Source organism: Nerophis lumbriciformis, linkage group LG20 (genome assembly GCF_033978685.3).
Source record: "Nerophis lumbriciformis linkage group LG20, RoL_Nlum_v2.1, whole genome shotgun sequence".
NCBI classification, from domain to species: domain Eukaryota; kingdom Metazoa; phylum Chordata; class Actinopteri; order Syngnathiformes; family Syngnathidae; genus Nerophis; species Nerophis lumbriciformis.
The window spans coordinates 10,835,081-10,856,695 of record NC_084567.2 but is presented as its reverse complement, the minus strand read 5'-3'; the positions used below and the strand labels follow the sequence as shown (position 1 = coordinate 10,856,695).

At 41.6% G+C, this 21,615-nt stretch overlaps 1 protein-coding gene across 3 annotated transcripts in view; it reads left to right on the top strand.

The window, feature by feature from the left end:
- smarca2 (SWI/SNF related BAF chromatin remodeling complex subunit ATPase 2) overlaps positions 1-21,615 on the top strand; it is a 167,431-nt gene that overhangs the window by 65,697 nt on the left and 80,119 nt on the right. For all 3 annotated transcript variants that reach the window (XM_061980411.1, XM_061980410.1, XM_061980409.1), the window contains exons 17-18: positions 9,358-9,424; positions 9,510-9,620. In XM_061980411.1, the coding sequence (XP_061836395.1) occupies positions 9,358-9,424; positions 9,510-9,620 (178 nt within the window). The remainder of the gene's footprint in view (positions 1-9,357; positions 9,425-9,509; positions 9,621-21,615) is intronic.

Below are 21,615 nucleotides of genomic sequence, written 5' to 3'. Positions count from 1 at the left end.
ACCACAAAAATGAAGTCTCCAAACTCTTTAATGATGTTCGAACAACAATGTGCATCCCTAGAGCTGTTTATGAGCACCGACTTTTTAAGTTGCAGTTAATTTCATGATGTCATGAAGGAAAAACCGCCTTCCTCATGGATATACTGTACTGCCTCCGACCCGCTCCCAGCTAAATAAGCAACAAACATGAGAAAACTTCTACCCTTTTCCTCACTTGTTTGCTCCACTTTTGAGAGACGAGGCCCTCAAGTGCTTGCTTTTGAAGTTCTGTCTTTGCTACAAATATTAAAATTGCTGCTTTTCAATCATGATGTGGAAAAAAAACCCTCTTTCTTCACGGGCATTGTATCTCCTCCGATCAGCCTCTAGCTAGATGAGCCAGCTCTTTGCCACGCCTACCATTTTGTAAAATACAGGCTTCGCTACACATCTGTGGAAGTCGCTTCCTCGCAGCTCCACTGTAGACACGGCACAAGAGCCAAGTGTGCAGGTTTAACAAAGTTTTAATGTTTTTTCCACAAAATCTTTCAATAATGTCTTTCAGCATGTCGTGACGTTGCCGTCACTCCCAATCCCCTCTCTTGCTCTGCTCCCGGCCGCTTACTGTTAAAGACAACAGATGATTAGATTAACACAGGGGTCGGCAACCTTTACCAGTCAAAGAGCCATTTTGACCAGTTTCACAAATTAAAGAAAACAATGGGAGCCACAAAAATCTTTTGAAATTTGAAATGAAATAACACTACATACAAAGTTGTTTTTTTGCTTTGTGCTATGTTTGAGAACCAAGGGTCTCAGACACGCGGCGCGCACCTTAATATGAAACTGGAATGTTAGTGCGGGCCGTGAGGTTTTATAAGACAGCTGCTTAACAGCGTCATACTTGTCAACCCTCCCGATTTTGCGAATGTGCCGTGATGATACAGCAGTTAGCGCCCACTACAACCAGCGTGCCGACCCAGTCACACGTATGAGGCTTCAGCTTGCTCACGTAAAGTCACAGCAAGGCATACTTGGTCAACAACCACACAGGTTACACTGACGGTGGCGGTATAAAAAACTTTAACACTCTTACTAATAATTCGCCACACTGTGAACCCACACCAAACAAGAATGACAAACACATTTCGGGAGAACATCTGCACCGTAACACAACATAAACACAACAGAACAAATACCCAGAATCCCATGCGGCCCTAACTCTTCCGGGCTACATTATACACCCCCGCTACCAAACCCCGCCCACCTCAACGGACGCACAGAGGTGGGGGGTTGATGTGTGGGGGAGCAGTATGCAAGTATGCAGCTGAGCCGCATCAGAGTGATCAAAGAGCCACATGCGGCTCCGGAGCCGCGGGTTGCCGACCCCTGGATTAACACGTACCACCTGTGAAATCTAATCACCTGCCAGCTGTGTCTCGCCGTCAACACATGCCCCGCCCCTGCCCGCTGGAGCTCGTCCTCAGTACCATTGGACAGCGGCGGTGACTTTTCCTCCTACAGGCAGCGCTGACTATACTTTCTCTCCACAACATCTTAAAATTAAAGCTCATGTACAAATGTAGGAGTTGTACATTTGATCATTGTGTCGTCATTCAGAGAATAGACTGGTTACCTTATTAGCCTTTGGCAAGCTAGCAGGATGTTGGTAAAATGTGAGTGTAATGTTAGCATGTTGCTCACACAGCTATGCTTGTGTTGCTAACGTTTGTGTACTGACGTCACTCTCTTTGTTGTTTGGTTGTTGGATGTGATATATGGCATCTATTATGTTGGACAAGGGGAGAGTTACTGTTTAAGTAAAAAGTGCACAATAGCGCTTCTTGGAGACACACACTCTGTTTGGACAAATTCAGCTCATTAATAATGAAGGTACAACAGACCCACAAAACGGCGTCTAACTAAACTCTTGACTCCAGCATCAAGGCTAGATTTTGTACATTTTGAAAATGATGGGACCTTAAAGGCCTACTGAAATGCGATTTTCTTATTCAAACGGGGATAGCAGGTCCATTCTATGTGTCATACTTGATCATTTGGCGATATTGCCATATTTTTGCTGAAAGGATTTAGTAGAGAACATTGACGATAAAGTTCGCAACTTTTGGTCGCTGATAAAAAAGCCTTGCCTGTACCGGAAGTAGCAGACGAGTAGCGTGACGTCACAGGTTGTGGAGCTCCTCACATCTGCACATTGTTTACAATCATGACCACCAGCAGCGAGAGCGATTCGGACCGAGAAAGCGACGATTTCCCCATTAATTTGAGCGAGGATGAAAGATTTGTGGATGAGGAAAGTGAGAGTGAAGGACTAGAGGGCAGTGGGAGCGATTCAGATAGGGAAGATACTGTGAGAGGCGGGTGGGACCTGATATTCAGCTGGGAATGACTAAAACAGTAAATAAACACAAGACATACAGGTAAAAGCCAGTAAATTAGAATATTTTGAAAAACTTGATTTATTTCAGTAATTGCATTCAAAAGGTGTAACTTGTACATTATATTTATTCATTGCACACAGACTGATGCATTCAAATGTTTATTTCATTTAATTTTGATGATTTGAAGTGGCAACAAATGAAAATCCAAAATTCCGTGTGTCACAAAATTAGAATATTGTGTAAGGCTAATACAAAAAAGGGATTTTTAGAAATGTTGGCCAACTGAAAAGTATGAAAATGAAAAATATGAGCATGTACAATACTCAATACTTGGTTGGAGCTCCTTTTGCCTCAATTACTGCGTTAACGCGGCGTGGCATGGAGTCGATGAGTTTCTGGCACTGCTCAGGTGTTATGAGAGCCCAGGTTGCTCTGATAGTGGCCTTCAACTCTTCTGTGTTTTTGGGTCTGGCATTCTGCATCTTCCTTTTCACAATACCCCACAGATTTTCTATGGGGCTAAGGTCAGGGGAGTTGGCGGGCCAATTTAGAACAGAAATACCATGGTCCGTAAACCAGGCACGGGTAGATTTTGCGCTGTGTGCAGGCGCCAAGTCCTGTTGGAACTTGAAATCTCCATCTCCATAGAGCAGGTCAGCAGCAGGAAGCATGAAGTGCTCTAAAACTTGCTGGTAGACGGCTGTGTTGACCCTGGATCTCAGGAAACAGAGTGGACCGACACCAGCAGATGACATGGCACCCCAAACCATCACCCAACCATGCAAATTTTGCATTTCCTTTGGAAATCGAGGTCCCAGAGTCTGGAGGAAGACAGGAGAGGCACAGGATCCACGTTGCCTGAAGTCTAGTGTAAAGTTTCCACCATCAGTGATGGTTTGGGGTGCCATGTCATCTGCTGGTGTCGGTCCACTCTGTTTCCTGAGATCCAGGGTCAACGCAGCCGTCTACCAGCAAGTTTTAGAGCACTTCATGCTTCCTGCTGCTGACCTGCTCTATGGAGATGGAGATTTCAAGTTCCAACAGGAACACACAGCGCAAAATCTACCCGTGCCTGGTTTACGGACCATGGTATTTCTGTTCTAAATTGGCCCGCCAACTCCCCTGACCTTAGCCCCATAGAAAATCTGTGGGGTATTGTGAAAAGGAAGATGCAGAATGCCAGACCCAAAAACGCAGAAGAGTTGAAGGCCACTATCAGAGCAACCTGGGCTCTCATAACACCTGAGCAGTGCCAGAAACTCATCGACTCCATGCCACGCCGCATTAACGCAGTAATTGAGGCAAAAGGAGCTCCAACCAAGTACTGAGTATTGTACATGCTCATATTTTTCATTTTCATACTTTTCAGTTGGCCAACATTTCTAAAAATCCCTTTTTTGTATTAGCCTTAAGTAATATTCTAATTTTGTGACACACGGAATTTTGAATTTTCATTTGTTGCCACTTCAAATCATCAAAATTAAATGAAATAAACATTTGAATGCATCAGTCTGTGTGCAATGAATAAATATAATGTACAAGTTACACCTTTTGAATGCAATTACTGAAATAAATCAAGTTTTTCAAAATATTCTAATTTACTGGCTTTTACCTGTATATATATAATCTATTAGCCACAACACAACCAGGTTTATATTTAATATGCCACAAATTAATCCCGCATAACAAACACCTCCCCCCTCTCGTCCATATAACCCGCCAATACAACTCAAACACCTGCACAACACACTCAATCCCACAGCCCAAAGTACCGTTCACCTCCCCAAAGTTCGTACAGTACATATATTTCCCACCAAAGTTACGTACGTGACATGCACATAGCGGCCCGCACGTACGGGCATGCGATCAAATGTTTGGAAGCGTACTCACGGTACAGTGTCTGCGTATTAAACTCAAAGTCCTCCTGGTAAGAGTCTTTGTTGTCCCAGTTCTCCACAGACCAATGGTAAAGCTTGACTGTCATCTTTCGAGAATGTAAACAATGAAACACCGGCCGTGTTTGTGTTGCTGAAGTCGGCCGCAATACACCGCTTCCCACCTACAGCTTTCTTTTTTGCTGTCTCCATTGTTCATTGAACAAATTGCAAAAGATTCACCAACACAGATGTCCAGAATACTATGGAATTTTGCGATGAAAACAGACGACTTAATAGCTGGCCACCATGCTGTCCCAAAATGTCCTCTACAATCCGCGACGTCACGCGCTGACGTCATCATACCGAGACGTTTTCAGCAGGATATTTTGCGCAAAATTTAAAATTGCACTTCAGTTAACTAACCCGGCCGTATTGGCATGTGTTGCAATGTTAAGATTTCATCATTGATATATAAACTATCAGACTGCGTGGTCGGTAGTAGTGGGTTTCAGTAGGCCTTTAATATAGATAGATTTAAATTAATTGGTTGCTTCCATACAAACGACACATTGTCAATATGTAATGTAAATATATTTAATGTCACAAGACAAAACTCATGTCTTCTTTCCTCCTTTTTTACAATGTTCTTCAACATGAAATCCTATTGTGGATGATAGATACTTTGTCACTTCAAGTAGTAAAAATGAAAGATAAGCAACAGCTGCTGTGTTATGAGATCGGCTAACAGATACTCCAAAACATGCGCCGCACACATTGATATTCGACTCGCTGCATCCCTCCGAGCAGAAGGAAGACAGCAGGAAGTCGGCATGAAAATCTCAGTTAAAGTTAAGCCCCTGATGATGAAACGAATGAAGCGATTAGCCGTCACAGTTCGGTGTTTTGTGTAAAATAAACATTGGCACCTCTTTAGCCATTCATTTGATGCAATTTAACTTGCAAAAAACAACCCGCCAGCTCTCTTGTAAGACCATCAAGAGGCCACCTCCTGTTTATGACGCATGCTTCAGTGTGCATTTAATTAGCATGCAATATAAACGGTAGAGGGGTGTCTTCTGGCTTATGTGCCCCAGCCTTTCTTTCTTGAGCTTTCACCGTCGGTCCTGAAAAGCAAGAGCTTGATTCTCTTGTAGAACTCACATGATTGACATGCTTTTGCTCTTATTTCATTTAATTAGTGGCGCTGAACGATAGTGCACATTTTTCTTGTCATCATTGTTTTTACAGGGATCATTGAAGCTTATGAGTAATATTTTAAAGGTCCCATATTATAGTATTTCTCTGCAATTTGACATAAGTGTCAACGGTACCACAATAGTGTATTTGAGGTGTGTTGTCCACAATGTAGAATTCAGACAAAGTCAACTTTTTTGTGTTAAGTTAAGTTAAAGTACCAATGATTGTCACACACACAGTAGGTGTGGTGAAATTTGTCCTTTGCATTTAACCTATCACCTTGATCACCCCCCTGGGAGGTGAGGGGAGCAGTGAGCAGCAGCCCGGGAATCATTTTTGGTGATTTAACCTCCAAATTCCAACCCTTGATGCTGAGTGCCAAGCAGGGAGGTAATGGGTCCCAGTTTTATAGTCTTTGGTATGACTCGGCCGGGGTTTGAACTCACGACCTACCGATCTCAGGGCGGACACTCTAACCACTAGGCCACTGAGTAGGTGAGCTGTGTTTGTTTGCGACGAAGCAATATGGTGTACTTTATCCACTTTTTACATGCTCAGTGTTACCTTGGGACACGAGTACGTTTTTTGTGGTGAATGCAAAACATCCGGTCTTACTCTCTAGCAATTGCTTGGTTTTAAATGACGTCACATCCGGCTCACGCCCTGCTCATTAAATCAGAATCAGAATCGTTTTATTGCAATTGTTTGAGAACCGGTTCACAAACTAGGAATTTTTCTTGGTGAAATCGTGCAACATAAAACACATATAACACAGATTTGGTAATAACAAGAGCTGTAACTGAGCTATCAGATCTTGTTATAGACTTAGAAGGAATTCAAAGGAGCTACTGTTAGGAGTTATTGTTCATGTGCCTGATGGCCCAGGGGAAAAAACTGTTCAGGTGGCGGGAGGTGTGGGTCTGGATGGACCGTAGTCTTCTGCCTGAGGGGAGAGGGGAGAATAGTTTGTGTCCAGGGTGAGAAGAGTCAGCTGTGATCCGACCCACATGCCTCCTGGTCCTGGAGGAGAACAAGTCCTGGAGGGATGGGAGCTTTCAGCCAATCACCTTCTCAGCAGCACATACAAAGCGCTGCAGTCGATGCTCATCCTGGCGCCGGGGAACCACACGGTGATGGAGGAGGTCAGGATGGACTCGATGATGGCTGAGTAAAACTGCACCAGTATCTCGGTCGGCACTTTAAGTTTCCTCAGCTGCCGCAGGAAGTACATCCTCTGCTGGGCCTTCTTGATGAGGGAGCTTATGGTCGACTCCCACTTGAGGTCTTGGGTGGTGCCCAAAAAACGGAAGGAGTCCACAATGGAGACGGGGGTGGGAGAGTCAATCAGGGTAAGGGGGGATGGTGGGGCTGTGACTTTCCTGAAGTCCATGATCATCTCCACTGTTTTCTGGGCGTTCAGCTCCAGGTTGTTGTGGCTGCACCAGGACGTGGTGGTCAATGGGTACAAGGCGCCATTTAGCCTTTCTCAAAGAAAAATGCCCTGTGCTTGCGTTGTTTTCGGCTGTACCAACCGTTTAAAATCGCAAAAAGATCAACATTTCTTCAGAGTTCCTTGAGAGGTAATCAAGAAGAGCGGAAGAGTGCATGATTTTACAAAACGACGATGAAAAAAGTAGCACGGAAGAATGCACACGTTTGCAGTTTGTTTGATATACAGTACAGGCCAAAAGTTTAGACACACCTTCTTATTCAATGCGTTTTCTTAATTTTCATGACTATTTACATTGTAGATTGTCACTGAAGGCATCAAAACTATGAATGAACACATGTGGAGTTATGTACTTAACAAAATAAAGGTAAAATAACTGAAAACAAGTTTTATATTCTAGTTTCTTCAAAATAGCCACCCTTTGCCTGATTACTGCTTTGCACACTCTTGGCATTCTCTCCATGAGCTTCAAGCACACCTTTGAAGTGAAAACCATTTCAGCAAAGCAGTAATCGGAGCAACGGGTGGCTATTTTGAAGAAACTAGAATATAAAACATGTTTTCAGTTATTTCACCTTTTTTTGTTAAGTACAAAACGCCACATGTTAAAGTTAAAGTACCACTGATAGTCACACACACAGACTAGGTGTGGTGAAATTAACCTCTGCATTTGACCCATCCCCTTGTTTCACCCCCTGGAAGGTGAGGGGAGCAGTGAGCAGCAGCAGTGGGAATCATTTTGGTGATTTAACCCCCAATTCCAACCTCTCAGGGCGGACACTCTAACCACAAGGCGACTGAGCACGCTATGTGTTCCTGTGTTCATTCATAGTTTTGATGCCTTCAGTGACAATCTACAATGTAAATAGTCATGAAAATATAGAAAATGCATTGAATGAGAAGGTGTGTCCAAACTTTTGGCCTGTACTGTACATTTAACATTCAGTGTTTCCCATTTAAGTATTATCGTGATATTATTTGCATTCCTTAAACACGTTTGTTAGATTTAGATTTATTGGTCCCCTTGGGGAAATTCATTGTCACTGCCGTACATTTAAACACTAGACATTACACATCACACACAAAAAAAAAAAAAATAACAAAAAGACATCATACATGACTAACACACATTTACAGGCTTGTCATTCAGGTCGGCCGGGCCTGCTGTTAAGGGCGGCTATAGCTGCAGGGATAAGGCTTTTCCTGAGGTGGGCCCTCCGGAATTTGATAGTTCTGTACCTGCGCCCTGATGGTAGTGGGATGATGTATTGGTGTAGTGGGTGAGTGATATCCTGGACTATTGTTTTTGCCAGTCGGGTGATGGACCTGTGGTTTAAGTCTGAAATGTTGGGTGTGGGTAGGCCGATGATTTTAGCTGCTATGTTTGTAATGCGTTACGAGTGTTTCGAAAAGCACCAACTCGGCGAGTCGAAATAAGAGAAAGCAAATGTGAGCAAAACCTAAAAGAGTTAAGCTTTTACCACAGGCAGCAATCATTATTAAGCCTTCAGCGCATACACAATGTTGAAATCTATAGTTATATTTTGATAAAGATGGGGAAAAACATGTGTACTTATAAAACAGTGCGTGCAACAGCAACAACGAACATGGTTGTAGACGTGAAGTTAAATCATCAAATGCAACCGTACCCAAGCAAAAACGATGCATATTCGTCTGGGAGAGTCTTGATACCAATTTCCTTGACCCAAGCACACACAAAGAAGTTGTAGACCTCCGGGCATTTGGGATTGACTTGCTCCGGTGATGACTCAGCTAGCAGCGGATGCGGGAGGCTTTTTTCTTGTCTTGAGAGACACCTGCGGGGCTTTGGGGTTCGATTTGCCATCCTTACTTAGACTTAGTTCCTCCAGTGCCTTGCGGAACATTGGGCAGCAACACCAGACCTCCGCTTCACTCTGTCCATAGCAACACTCTTTACTATACAAATCTTATCTTAGTGATAAAAATTAGTTGACTTCCACCAATTGACTTCTAATAAAAAAAGGTAAATAAAACAAATGTAGCCAGTGTCTCCTTAAGATCTTTAAAAGAGCCATTCATCTCGCCGCTATTAAATGAATCCCTGGAGGCTTGTGTATCAATCAAGCATGAACACTCCAATAGAGGAAGTCACTCTGCCTCTAATGGCCGGGGACCCACTCCACTATTGCGAAAGGACTGCTCTAGAGGCACAAATTACTGTTTTAGAGTATCATTAAAAAGTCCCTTTTACATAATAGGAGACCTTCACTCTGAACCGTATTTTACCGTCTGACCTGTGGAAAGTCTCTGATAGTGAGATACAATTCCACTCTTTACAAGCCTGTTGTTGGTAGTCAATACACGGCGGTAGCTCTCTCCACAAGCCTTTTACTGTCTAGTGGTTCATGCTGTCTCCAAGATCAAATTGCCTCTGGATGTGATTCTCATTGATTCTTTTTGGGGCTTTTAGGACTTTGTCCAACTGGGTTTATGAACTTGACAAGTGGGCCCCATCTGTGGTCAAAATATCTTACAAGGTAAAATATATAAAGTCCAAGATTGTCAGTTTGCACAGATCCCTACCACCTTAAAGACATCTCTGCTTGTTTTCTCCTTCAAAAGGGCACCCCCGGTTTGCGACGTGGATTCGTGCCGCAACTCCGAAGCGGAAAATTTAACGTTTTGCTGACGACCTACGAATACATCATCAAGGACAAGCATATACTGGCCAAGGTAAGGAAAGCTTCCCAACACATTTAATCCTCGCCTTCCTTCATCTCATACATTTGAAGTCAACAGTGAAACGTGGAATACTGATCAACCACAGATTTGTTAGAATCTCTAATAAGGATGTCCCGATCCAGGTTTTTGTTTTTGCATTTCCGATCCGATACCGATACTGGCCTATCCGAGCATGTATTAAAGTTTAAAGTTATTTAGCCTACTTAGTTGTCAGAATCATGTTGAAAAGGGTTTTAGTACTCTTGATAACAACTAGCCAGCTGAATTAGGGGAGTTTGAATAATACACAATGGTTGGTAACAAGAAACTGACCTGTTTATTCAAGGATAAACACAAAATAGACAAAATTATACATGACAAACAGAAATGGCATCATTGAACTAGGGCTGGGCGATATGGCCTTTTTTTAATATTGCGATATTTTAAGGCCATATTGCGATACACGATATATATCTCGATATTTTGCCTTAGCCTTGAATGAACACTTGATGCATATAATCACAGCATTATGATGATTCTATGTGTTTTGATTGATTGATTGAGACTTTTATTAGTAGGTTGCACAGTGAAGTACATATTCCATACAATTGACCACTAAATGGTAACACCCGAATAAGTTTTTCAACTTGTTTAAGTCGGGGTCCACTTAAATTGATTCATGATACAGATATATACTATCAGATATATACTATCATCATAATACAGTCATCACACAAGATAATCACATTGAATTATTTACATTATTTATAATCCGGGGTGTGGAGGGGGGCGCCGGATGTAAGTGTCAAAAAGACAGCCAAAAGAGTTTGATATGAGAATAAATCTAAAGTTAAAATATAGGGTAGAAATGCACCCATTTGCAGGAAATGTAGTCTTGATTTTCAAAATGTTCTTTCAAGGCTTGCATGACTACATTAAAACACTCTTCTTCATACTGCATTAATATATGCTACTTTTAAAATTTCATGTAGAGAAGGAAATCACAACTAAAAAAAATCACTAATTTTTTCATACGGTGTTGATGTGGAAATTTTTGCCTCGGAATTTTGATGGTGTGGGCGTGTGGCACCGAATGGAGATAAGCGTCTCGACAGACGTCACAATATTTGAACAATGATGACGAAAACTGTTTTCTCTGTCGTGTCCGTGTGTCGAAAATTGTTGTGCGCTTATTTTTTTATTTGATTTTGTGCGTGGCATATAATTGCTATGCACAGAGGACGTTTAAACAGTGCGCAATTGCACAGGCGAGCACCTTAGAGGGAGCGTTGCTCGCACGGCTGCGCTAGCATCACAGCTAACGTTAGCCATGCTGCTACCTCTCTGCTCGGGGAGGACGTATACGTATGTGACGTATGACGTGACAGTATGTGACGTATGACGTGACAGTATGTGACGTGTGTAAGAAGGTGCACTTGCTGTCTGTGAGAGGGAGACACAGGAAAGAGGGAGAAGAGCCTGTCGTGTAATGCCAGCAGCTAAAAGCAACTGCGTGAGAATCCACATACCTGTGGATGTGTTGAAGGTGTGCTGGAAAATGCGGAACGGAAATTAGGGAGCAGCAGAAAAGTGGAATGTATTATTTAAATCGGTGCGTTGGAAAACACGGACCGGAGTTTTTTTTTAAACTGGATCTGGATCGGCATTTTCCCATGCCTTGCCGATACGCAATTTTTGGCAAATATCGGCAGCCGATCCGATGCAAATATCGGATCGGGACATCCCTAATCTCTAAACAGGTTTTCCAAAAGGAGGCAACGGTTCTCAAGTCTCAGTGCATTGCAGGTTTTAAAGTACCATTGAGTACCAATGGTATTTGAGTAACAAATGAAGTTTCATGTTAAAATTACGTCGGTTTTAGAGTGAATGCAATTGTGGAAGTCGCTTCCTAGCAGCTCCACTGTAGACACGGCACAAGAGCCAAGCGTGCAGGTTTAACAAAGTTTTAATGTTTTTTCACAAGATCTTTTCCAAATGTCTTTCAGCATGTGGTGACGTTGCCGTAACTCCTAATCCTCTCTCTCCCTCTGCTCCCGGCCGCTTACTGTTAAAGACAACAGATGATTAGATTAACACGTACCACCTGTGAAATCTAATCACCTGCCAGCTGTGTCTCGCCGTCAGCACATGCCCCGCCCCTGCCTGCTGGTGCTCGTCCTCAGTAACATGGACAGCGGCGGTGACTTTTCCTCCTACAGGCAGCGCTGACTGCATTTTCCCTCCACAGAAATGTTCTAAAGTGGAACTGCACTTTTTAAAAAACGTTACCTATCATTCACAATTCTTACATTAGACAAAAACACAGGTTTTAATTTTTTTTTATGGATTTTAATTTGTAAAATAAGGCAAATACAAGGTGGCTAACAATGCAGGTAATGGGAGTATTCTATTGCGCCCATAAAGCCCTCTAAAAAAACATCCAAAAAACCACCAACAATACTCCATTTATGTCTTGTCACCTGAATATTAACCAAGTATTAGCAATGTTGTTATAAGCGCTAACGCAGACAAACTTATTTTAGTGGCGCCTTGATCACAGCGAGTTAACTAGCTAGTTACAGTATTGACATACTGAGCCGGTGAACTGCTACATCGTCTCTTTGCTGGTGAAAGTTAATTCTATACTATAAATCATGCCTTGCACTCAGATCGTAGACCGATGTCGCCATAAACCGAGGAGTTGGTCATCTTGGACATTCAACATAGACCCGTAGATGGCGAGAAAGACACACAAATGTGTGTTTGCGGTGCCTTTTTTCTCAGTAGATTATGATTAATGCTTCATTTAAATGGGAAGACATTAACATCCCATCAGTCGGCATCCCAATGAGAGCAGACATTGTACAGTAAGTGATTGTTTGTAGTTTTTAAGATGTTGTTTAGCACTTAGCAACATTGATACATTATGCCAAGTGTTTAAATAGAGCTGGATCTGTTCAGCACACAGCTTCTAAAACTTCCATCCATCCATTTTCTACCGCTTATTCCCTTTGGGGTCGCGGGGGGCGCTGGAGCCTATCTCAGCTACAATCGGTCGGAAGGCGGGGTACACCCTGGACAAGTCGCCACCTCATCGCAGGGCCAACACAGATAGACAGACAACATTCACACTCACATTCACACACTAGGGCCAATTTTATTGTTGCCAATCAAACTTGTGTATCAGAATTATTCTTCCTTGTACTTTGAGTTTGAACAGTTTCTTAAAGAGGATCTTTTTAGTACATAATTTGATATTTCTTTGCTTAATCCATTATTTTTATTGGCAACGAAAAATCCATAGATTAGCCGCACCTTTGCCAAAGCTTGGGGAAAAAGTAGCCGCTTGTAGCCTGGAAAATAGGTCAATTGCTGGTGTCTCTAATTAGCACCAGGTCATTTTGTGGAGAACATTTTCTTCTCTACAAAATGGCAGTTGTGTGGCTGTATTTGAAGTATCATTATTGGTCAGCATCCACAACTTGATCTACCTCTGCATGCACTTTAAAATGTTGGTTGCACTACTCAGCTATTAACGTGTGCACTGAGCTCATCAGCTGTATTAATGCTGGCTCAGCAGTTTGCTCCTTAACGCTATTGCTACATTGGTTCTGATTCTGCTGTGTTGTGCAAAAATGAGCATGTCGACAAAGAGAGCTAAATTTTTCTTTCTTTTTCGTCATGCTCTGCAAACATTATTAAAGTTACCATATGAACTTGTCACATATGTTTGAAATAACGAGCGCTCTACAATTTAGGCAAACAAACGACTATAATTCAAGCATTCATGGCGAAGGTGATTTGTATCTTTTCTACCATTTTTGTCACTCGTGTGTAGGAAGAAGTCACAAAAAGACCAAGCAAAACACGCACAGACATAACCCTGCAGTGACGTGCAGTCACTAGAGGCAGGTGAGGCAGGGCCCCTCACCTGCCATCATGGAAAGAAAAAAAATGTAAAAAGAAAAAAATTAATTAAATTGTTATATGTATCCAGTGATTATACTATAGAGTTATTTTCCATTTAACTTCACCAGTTTTAGATTATTTTTATTCAAAATCGCTGAATTTTCACATTTGCTGTTCAAATACTGAGAAGAGACGGTGCGGTGATCAGCAGCCAGTTGAGGCACGTCACTCAGTGCCTCAACATGGATTCCGGACTCGGCTAACTGCTGGCCTGCTGTGCAGTGAGATTGTATTGCTATATGAACTATATTATACATTTCCATAGTTTAGTTAGCTGAGGTACATAATGTACAGTGTATTTTGTCAACAACTGTATGTGTGTAACGTATTTCTTGTGCTGAGCGATCATAAAACGGCTGCAAAAGACGCACTGTGTGAGGCTCCAGTAATCCCGCCTCCTGCACCCCCGCCGTAGAATTGTTATATCAACTAAAGCCCACACTTAAACTTTCCACGTGCAAGATTGAATCTATTTAAAAAAGTTATTTCATAAGAAGCCAAAAAGTGCAAAAACAATAATGTTCGTGTTGGAGGAGTTGTGAATGACTGCAGGGCCACAACATTAGGTACACCTGCAGACTGCAGGTGTACCTAATTCACAACTCCTCCAACACGAACATTATTGTTTTTGCACTTTTTGGCTTCTTATTAAATAACTTTTGTAACCTATTTTCATGGGCTTTTCTCTTTGTGATATTAATTTACTGTTATGCGCTGTTATACAGTATAAGCCTTGAGCTCTTATTTTGAAGGCGCTAAGAGCGGAAGTCATGACATGGAGTGGAGCGGAGGTTTTTGAAAGAAGGTAAATAAAGTGGTCCTCGTGTAAACTGGAGCCTCCGTGTTTGTTATTTTGTAGTTTCATACAGTATAGGCGACATTTATAAACCCTCGGTTACACTTTTTTAAATAGATTCAATCTTGCACGTGGAAAGTTTAAGTGAGGGCTTTAGTTGTGGACTTCATTTATAAGTAAAGGTAAGACCATAACGTTTTGTTTTTTTTATTAAATGTGCTTTTTTGTGTGCTACAGTTTGTATGTGTAAAGTTAAAGTTAAGTTAAAGTACCAATGATTGTCACACACACACTAGGTGTGGTGAAATTTGTCGTCTGCATTCGACCCATCCCCTTGTTCACCCCCTGGGAGGTGAGGGGAGCAGTGGGCAGCAGCGGCGCCGCGCCCGGGAATCATTTTTGGTGATTTAACCCCCAATTCTAACCCTTGATGCTGAGTGCCAAGCAGGGAAGAATGCTGGTATGAGCTTTTAAACATAACCCATTAACTGCTGCCAATCAAATGGTGAATAAGATACTCTTTAGGGTTCATATGTTTGTAAATCTGACTGTGATGAAGTCAGTGCCTCACCAGCCATCAACCTCACCGCACGTCACTGTAACCCTGTGACACTTGCTGAACTGAAGTCCCATCGAGTGTTGCAATAAAAAATGGGTGTTTCTCTATGAGAGTTGAGGAAGGTCACTTGCATCAAACAAATAGGACTTCTGGGCAAGAGGGAGATTATTAGTGTCGGTTTCTGACAGTACACATAGCTGCTGTAACTGTTTGTTTATTTGCACCCATCTTGAAAGCAGGTGTGAGGTAAGCTCAAATCCAGCAGGGCTATAAAGCGCCGCCATTGATTTATCGACTTAAGCAGAGGCGAGTCGAGTGCATCACAGTAGTCGGACCTACTTGCCTTGAGATGAATACAAGACTCCTCCGGAGGTTAGAAGAGAGACGACCTGATGTTGTCGGTGCTCTTTACAGACAGTCTTGTCGATAACGGCCTCTTAATTTTATAGCTAAAGCAACATGATAATGTCGGCAGCAGAGGCTAAAGAGTTGACGTGTGCTAAAGTCTTTGGGTATCGACCACAGCTGGTTGAGGTCCTTGAAATGATGCAGCACTTTTATTGGGTCCAGTTTTATCCTGCAAACATGATAGCAATTTCTATTTTGTTAATATACTTCTGAAGAGTTAACTAGACTCTATGGCTGTCCTTGCTCCTCGAATTGGATTGACCCCATTCCAGCTTGTCGGTGCATCTTCTCCACCTTTAATCGCATTTTTACGCAATAACTTTGATCTTCCATTTAAAAGTCTCGTTGTGCGGTCAGTTGGTGCATGGTCCTTCTCGGAGCCTTGTTGGGCACACTCCCAACTTTATAGAATTTTTTTTGTAATTCATCAGTCCATCATTTTCTAAAGCGCTTGTCTCGGATTGGCTGGAGCCTATCCCAGCTGACTTGGGGTGAGCGGCGTGGTAAACCCTGGGGCACATATAGACAACCAGCCATTCAAGCTCACATTCACACTTAGACAGCATTTAGTCTCTAGTCAGCCAAGCATGCATGCTTTTGGGATGTAGGAGGAAGCCGGAGTACGTAAAGAAATTCCGATACTCAGCTCAGCGACTTGCTAACCACTATGATTAGGGATGTCCCGATCCAGGTTTTTGCACTTCCGATCCGATACCGATACTGACCGATACTGGCCTATCCGAGCATGTATTAAAGTTTAAAGTTATTTAGCCTACTTAGTTGTCAGAATCATGTTGAAAAGGGTTTTAGTACTCTTGATAACAACTAGCCAGCTGAATTAGGGGAGTTTGAATAATACACAATGGTTGGTAACAAGAAACTGACCTGTTTATTCAAGGATAAACACAAAATAGACAAAATTATACATGACAAATAGAAATGGCATCATTGAAACAAGGGCTGGGCGATATGGCCTTTTTTAAATATTGCGATATTTTAAGGCCATATTGCGGTACACGATATATATCTCCATATTTTGCCTTAGCCTTGAATGAACACTTGATGCATATAATCACAGCAGTATGATGATTCTATGTGTTTTGATTGATTGATTGAGACTTTTATTAGTAGGTTGCACAGTGAAGTACATATTCCGTACAATTGACCACTAAATGGTAACACCCGAATTAAGTTTTTCAACTTGTTTAAGTCGGGGTCCACTTAAATTGATTCATGATACAGATATATGCTATCAGATATATACTATCATCATAATACAGTCATTACACAAGATAATCACATTGAATTATTTACATTATTTATAATGCAGGCTGTGGAGGGGGGCGCCGGATGTAAGTGTCAAAAAGACAGCCAAAAGAGTTTGATATGAGAATAAATCTAAAGTTAAAATATAGGGTAGAAATGCACCCATTTGCAGGAAACTTGATTTTCAAAATGTTCTTTCAAGGCTTGCATGTCTACATTAAAACATTATTCTTCATACTGCATTAATATATGCTACTTTTAAACTTTCATGCAGACAAGGAAATCACAACTAAAAAAATCAAAAATTTTTTCATGCGGTGTTGATCTGGAAATTGTTGCCTCGGCATTTTGATGGTGTGGACGTGTGGCACCGAATGGAGATAAGCGTCTCGACAGACGTCACAATATTTGATCAATGATGACGAAAATTGTTGTCTCTGTCGTGTCCGTGTGTCGAAAATTGTTATGCGCTTATTTTTTTATTTGATTTTGTGCGTGGCATAAATTTGCTATGCGCAGAGGACGTTTAAACAGTGCGCAATTGCACAAGCGCACACCTTAGAGGGAACGTTGGTCACACGGCTGCGCTAGCATCACAGCTAACGTTAGCCATGCTGCTACCTCTCTGCTCGGGGAGGACGTATACGTATGTGACGTATGACGTGACAGTATGTGACGTATGACGTGACAGTATGTGACGTGTGTAAGAAGGTGCACTTGCTGTCTGTGAGAGGGAGACACAGGAAAGAGTGAGAAGAGCCTGTCGTGTAATGCCAGCAGCTAAAAGCAACTGCGTGAGAATCCACAGACCTGTGTTGTGTTGAAGGTGTGCTGGAAAATGCGGAACGGCAATAAGGGCGCAGAAGAAAAGTGGAATCTACTATTTAAATAGGTGCGTTGCGAACAGAGTTTTTTTTTAACTGGATCTGGATCGGCATTTTCCCATGCCTTGCCGATACGCATTTTTTTGCAAATATCGGCGGCCGATCCGATCCAAATATCGGATCGGGACATCCCTAACTATGATACCATGTTGCCTAGTTCATGTAATACTACTACTACTACTGCGTTGATAGAAATACAGTGGTACTCTGGTTTTTGTACACGACATTTTTTCTATGATTCTGTTTTCAATGACATTTTTGGCCCGAACTTTGTATAGTGTTTTGGTTATCGTACAACCAAACTTGTATCATTTTGCAGATTTGAGGGTCAAAACTAAAACTTTTTTTTTATTATTGAGTACGACCACAAAATAATCCACCATAAGAAAGTTGTGAGTGCCAACACTTTAAAAAAGGAAGTTAACATCACCATTGACCTGAAGAAAGAATTTGTAGCAAAGTAAGAATTGTCCGTGGAGCTGTCCCCTCTACCCAGGACCGTCGCTCCCTATAAGCCAGAGCTGGGCAAATTAAAGCCCGGGGGCCACATGTGGGCCGTTAAGCTTTTCAATCTGGCCCGCCGGACATTTCCAAATAATTATTTTAGATCTTTAAGATGGAAACTGTAGCCTGCAGTGATGTTTTCAAATGACCGTAAGTCTTGAATGGTATTTCAATGGTTGGAATCTGCGCTTTTGCATGGTATACTAATTACTATATCACAGAAGCTCAGAGGAGGCACTAAGCAGTGTGGGTGGGGAGCATTTCCACAGAGTGTTTCCAGAGCCTGAAATGCGGGTGTCAGGGACAGATGGCAGAAGGAGATTTTTACAGCAAAGTTCTAAAGCTTAGTGATATATCAGATATATTAGATTGTAGGTGGGTCATTTTTTTTACCCTTCACGTTCATATTTCGCTGTGTTTGTTGCATTTTTGTTGCGTTTTGCTTGATTATAAAATATGTCGATCGGGAGGGGGTGTGACATTCATATGTTGTCAATTTTCAGTGTTTTATCCTTCATAGTTAATATTGTAAATTCGCATTGTTTATTTCCATGTACATTCTGGGTGTATCATTCAGTACAAAAATGTAAAATTCCATTCCATTTTTTAAGGCGATCTGTCATAAAGTTTTTGGCATTCAATCAGACATTATTGTGAGGTTTTGTTTTAGTGTTCCTAAAAATACATATACCGGCCCCGAGACACATGTTTTTCTCTAAATTTGGCCCTCCGAGTCAAAATAATTGCCCAGGACTGCTGTAAGCTTATTTTGCGTGAAGATGCACATGTAAAATGTTCATTAGTGAATGACAAGGCACTTCATATGAAGTGTTCAAATGTTTTTCTAGACCTTTCCTGCTGTTACCGATAAGACATTGACATTGCGCCGTGTTAATGCACCGGTCTTGTAAGGCAGACCTACTGAGTTTGATCCCTCGTGGGTATGTTATTTTGCACTAATAAATATGTTATTTACCTTATTTACTACGTTGAGTCATTTTAATCTATAATATTAATATGTGGGGCGGTATAGCTCGGTTAGTAGAGCAGCCGTGCCAGCAACTTGATGGTTCCAGGTTCGATCCCTGCTTCCGCCATCCTAGTCACTGCCGTTGTGTCCTTGAGCAAGACACTTTACCCACCTGCTCCCAGTGCCACCCACACTGGTATACTGTAAATGTAACTTAGATATTAGGTTTCACTATGTAAAGCGCTCTGAGTCACTAGAGAACAGCACTATATAAATATAGTTCACTTCACTACAATTCACTAATCAAAAACATGTTTAGTTCAATTCATGTTTGAGGAAAATTGTACAAACGTGTGAAAAATATTGAATTCCTGCTGAAATCACTGTTTTGCTAACAAGAATATTGAATCAAGCAAAGTTAATTGTTTTCTTTATCCATTTCATTCATATGCATTTTGCTTTGTTTGTGCATGTAAAACTTGAATTGTTCTCTATTATGTTCATATTTATGTTAGATTTTTTTATTTAATTCTTGGAAAAATGGATTCAGTTTTCATACAATTTGGTCTTAGTCTGATCACTTGGAATGGATTACTTCAGAAAACTCTATTTGGGTGTTAAAGAAAGTCCAAACAGTTGAAGCAAGATCACTACACATTTTGGATGATACTCTGAGCAAACCATGGTAGAAGTTTTCGCATCACCTCATATTTTCATCGGCACTTCATAAGATTATTTCAGAAACTATTTTTTGTACGTCAAGGCTCAAGGCAAAGACCCATGTTTGCTTTGAAAATACAACGCAAGATGAGCGAGGACACATCTGTCTTGGATGATGTCACTGATGTTTGACGGCAATACAGAAAGCCTGTCAACCTTGTCATGTTAGCTGCTGGCTCTAGCCGCAGGTTGCTGTCATCCCCACTTATGACTGGTAAGGCGGGGTATTTTATGGTTTCATTTCAAAGCGGTTCTTGTCAAAGTAGTCATGAGGGTTACAATTTTTTTGTAAAGACACAAACATTTCATTATGTTGTATAATTGTATGACAGTTAAGAATATTCAAATGTGATGTAAAACATTGCCTGTACAGAACTATAAAAGTGCTGGATTGTTTTGTGGTATGATGGTTGGCTTCTTCTGACATATATAATTAAACCTAATCTATCATTGGCTAACTTCTTTTTACACCTGTCTGTAGAGCCGGATAATTATGGCAAAAATATGAATCAGCATTAACAACACAATGATAGAGGCGTGGCTCGGTTGGTAAAGTGGCCGTGCCAGCCTGCTTTGATCCCCAGCTTTTACCAACCTTGTCACGTCCGTTGCGTCCTTGAGCAAGACACTTCACCCTTCCTCCTGATGGGTCGTGGTTAGAGCCTTGCATGGGAGCTCCCGCCATCAGTGTGTGAATGGGTGAATGTGGAAATAGTGTCAAAGCGCTTTGAGTACCTTGAAGGTAGAAAAGTGCTATACAAGTATAACCTATTTACCAATGACTTACTAATTTGAAAACATAAACAAACAGCTGGATATAAATGCCTAACAAATAAACAAAGTAAAAAAAAAAGATTGTAACAACAAAACATGTAAATATCAATATAAAAAAATTCAGATTCTCCAGAAAAAATATTTATTCACTTATTTTACTACCATAGTGTGTGTGCTTTGAGTGTCATATTTAACATTTGATCAATTGTTTATTAATTAAATGCAAAAATCCTCACATTTATTGGTGCAGTACATCATTGGACAATTTTGACCACTATTTTAAAGGGGAACATTATCACAATTTCAGAATGGTTAAAACCATTAAAAATCAGTTCCCAGTGGCTTATTATATTTTTCGAAGTTTTTTTCAAAATTTTACCCATCACGCAATATCCCTAAAAAAAAGCTTCAAAGTGCCTGATTTTAACCACCCGTCCATTTTCCTGTGACGTCACATAGTGAAGCCAACACAAACAAACATGGCGGAAAGAACAGCAAGCTATAGCGACATTAGCTCGGATTCAGACTCGGATTTCAGCGGCTTAAGCGATTCAACAGATTACGAATGTATTGAAACGGATGGTTGTAGTGTGGAGGCAGGTAGCGAAAACGAAATTGAAGAAGAAACTGAAGCTATTGAGCCATATCGGTTTGAACCGTATGCAAGCGAAACCGACGAAAACGACACGACAGCCAGCGACACGGGAGAAAGCGAGGACGAATTTGGCGATCGCCTTCTAGCCAACGATTGGTATGTGTTTGTTTGGCATTAAAGGAAACTAACAACTATGAACTAGGTTTACAGCATATGAAATACATTTGGCAACAACATGCACTTTGAGAGTGCAGACAGCCCAATTTTCATCAATTAATATATTCTGTAGACATACCCTCATCCACTCTCTTTTCCTGAAAGCTGATCTGTCCAGTTTTGGAGTTGATGTCAGCAGGCCAGGGAAGCTAGGGTCGATATTCCTCTCTTGATCATCTTCGGTGGCATAAGGGACGGTGTGAGCCAAGGCATCCAGGGGGTTTAGCTCGCTCGTCTGCGGGAACAAACTGCCGCCATTGCTTGCCGTGCTACCGAGGTCCTTTGTCCCTGAATTGCTCACACACTCCGGCAGATTCAATGGGGGTCTGGCGGCAGATTTCTTTGA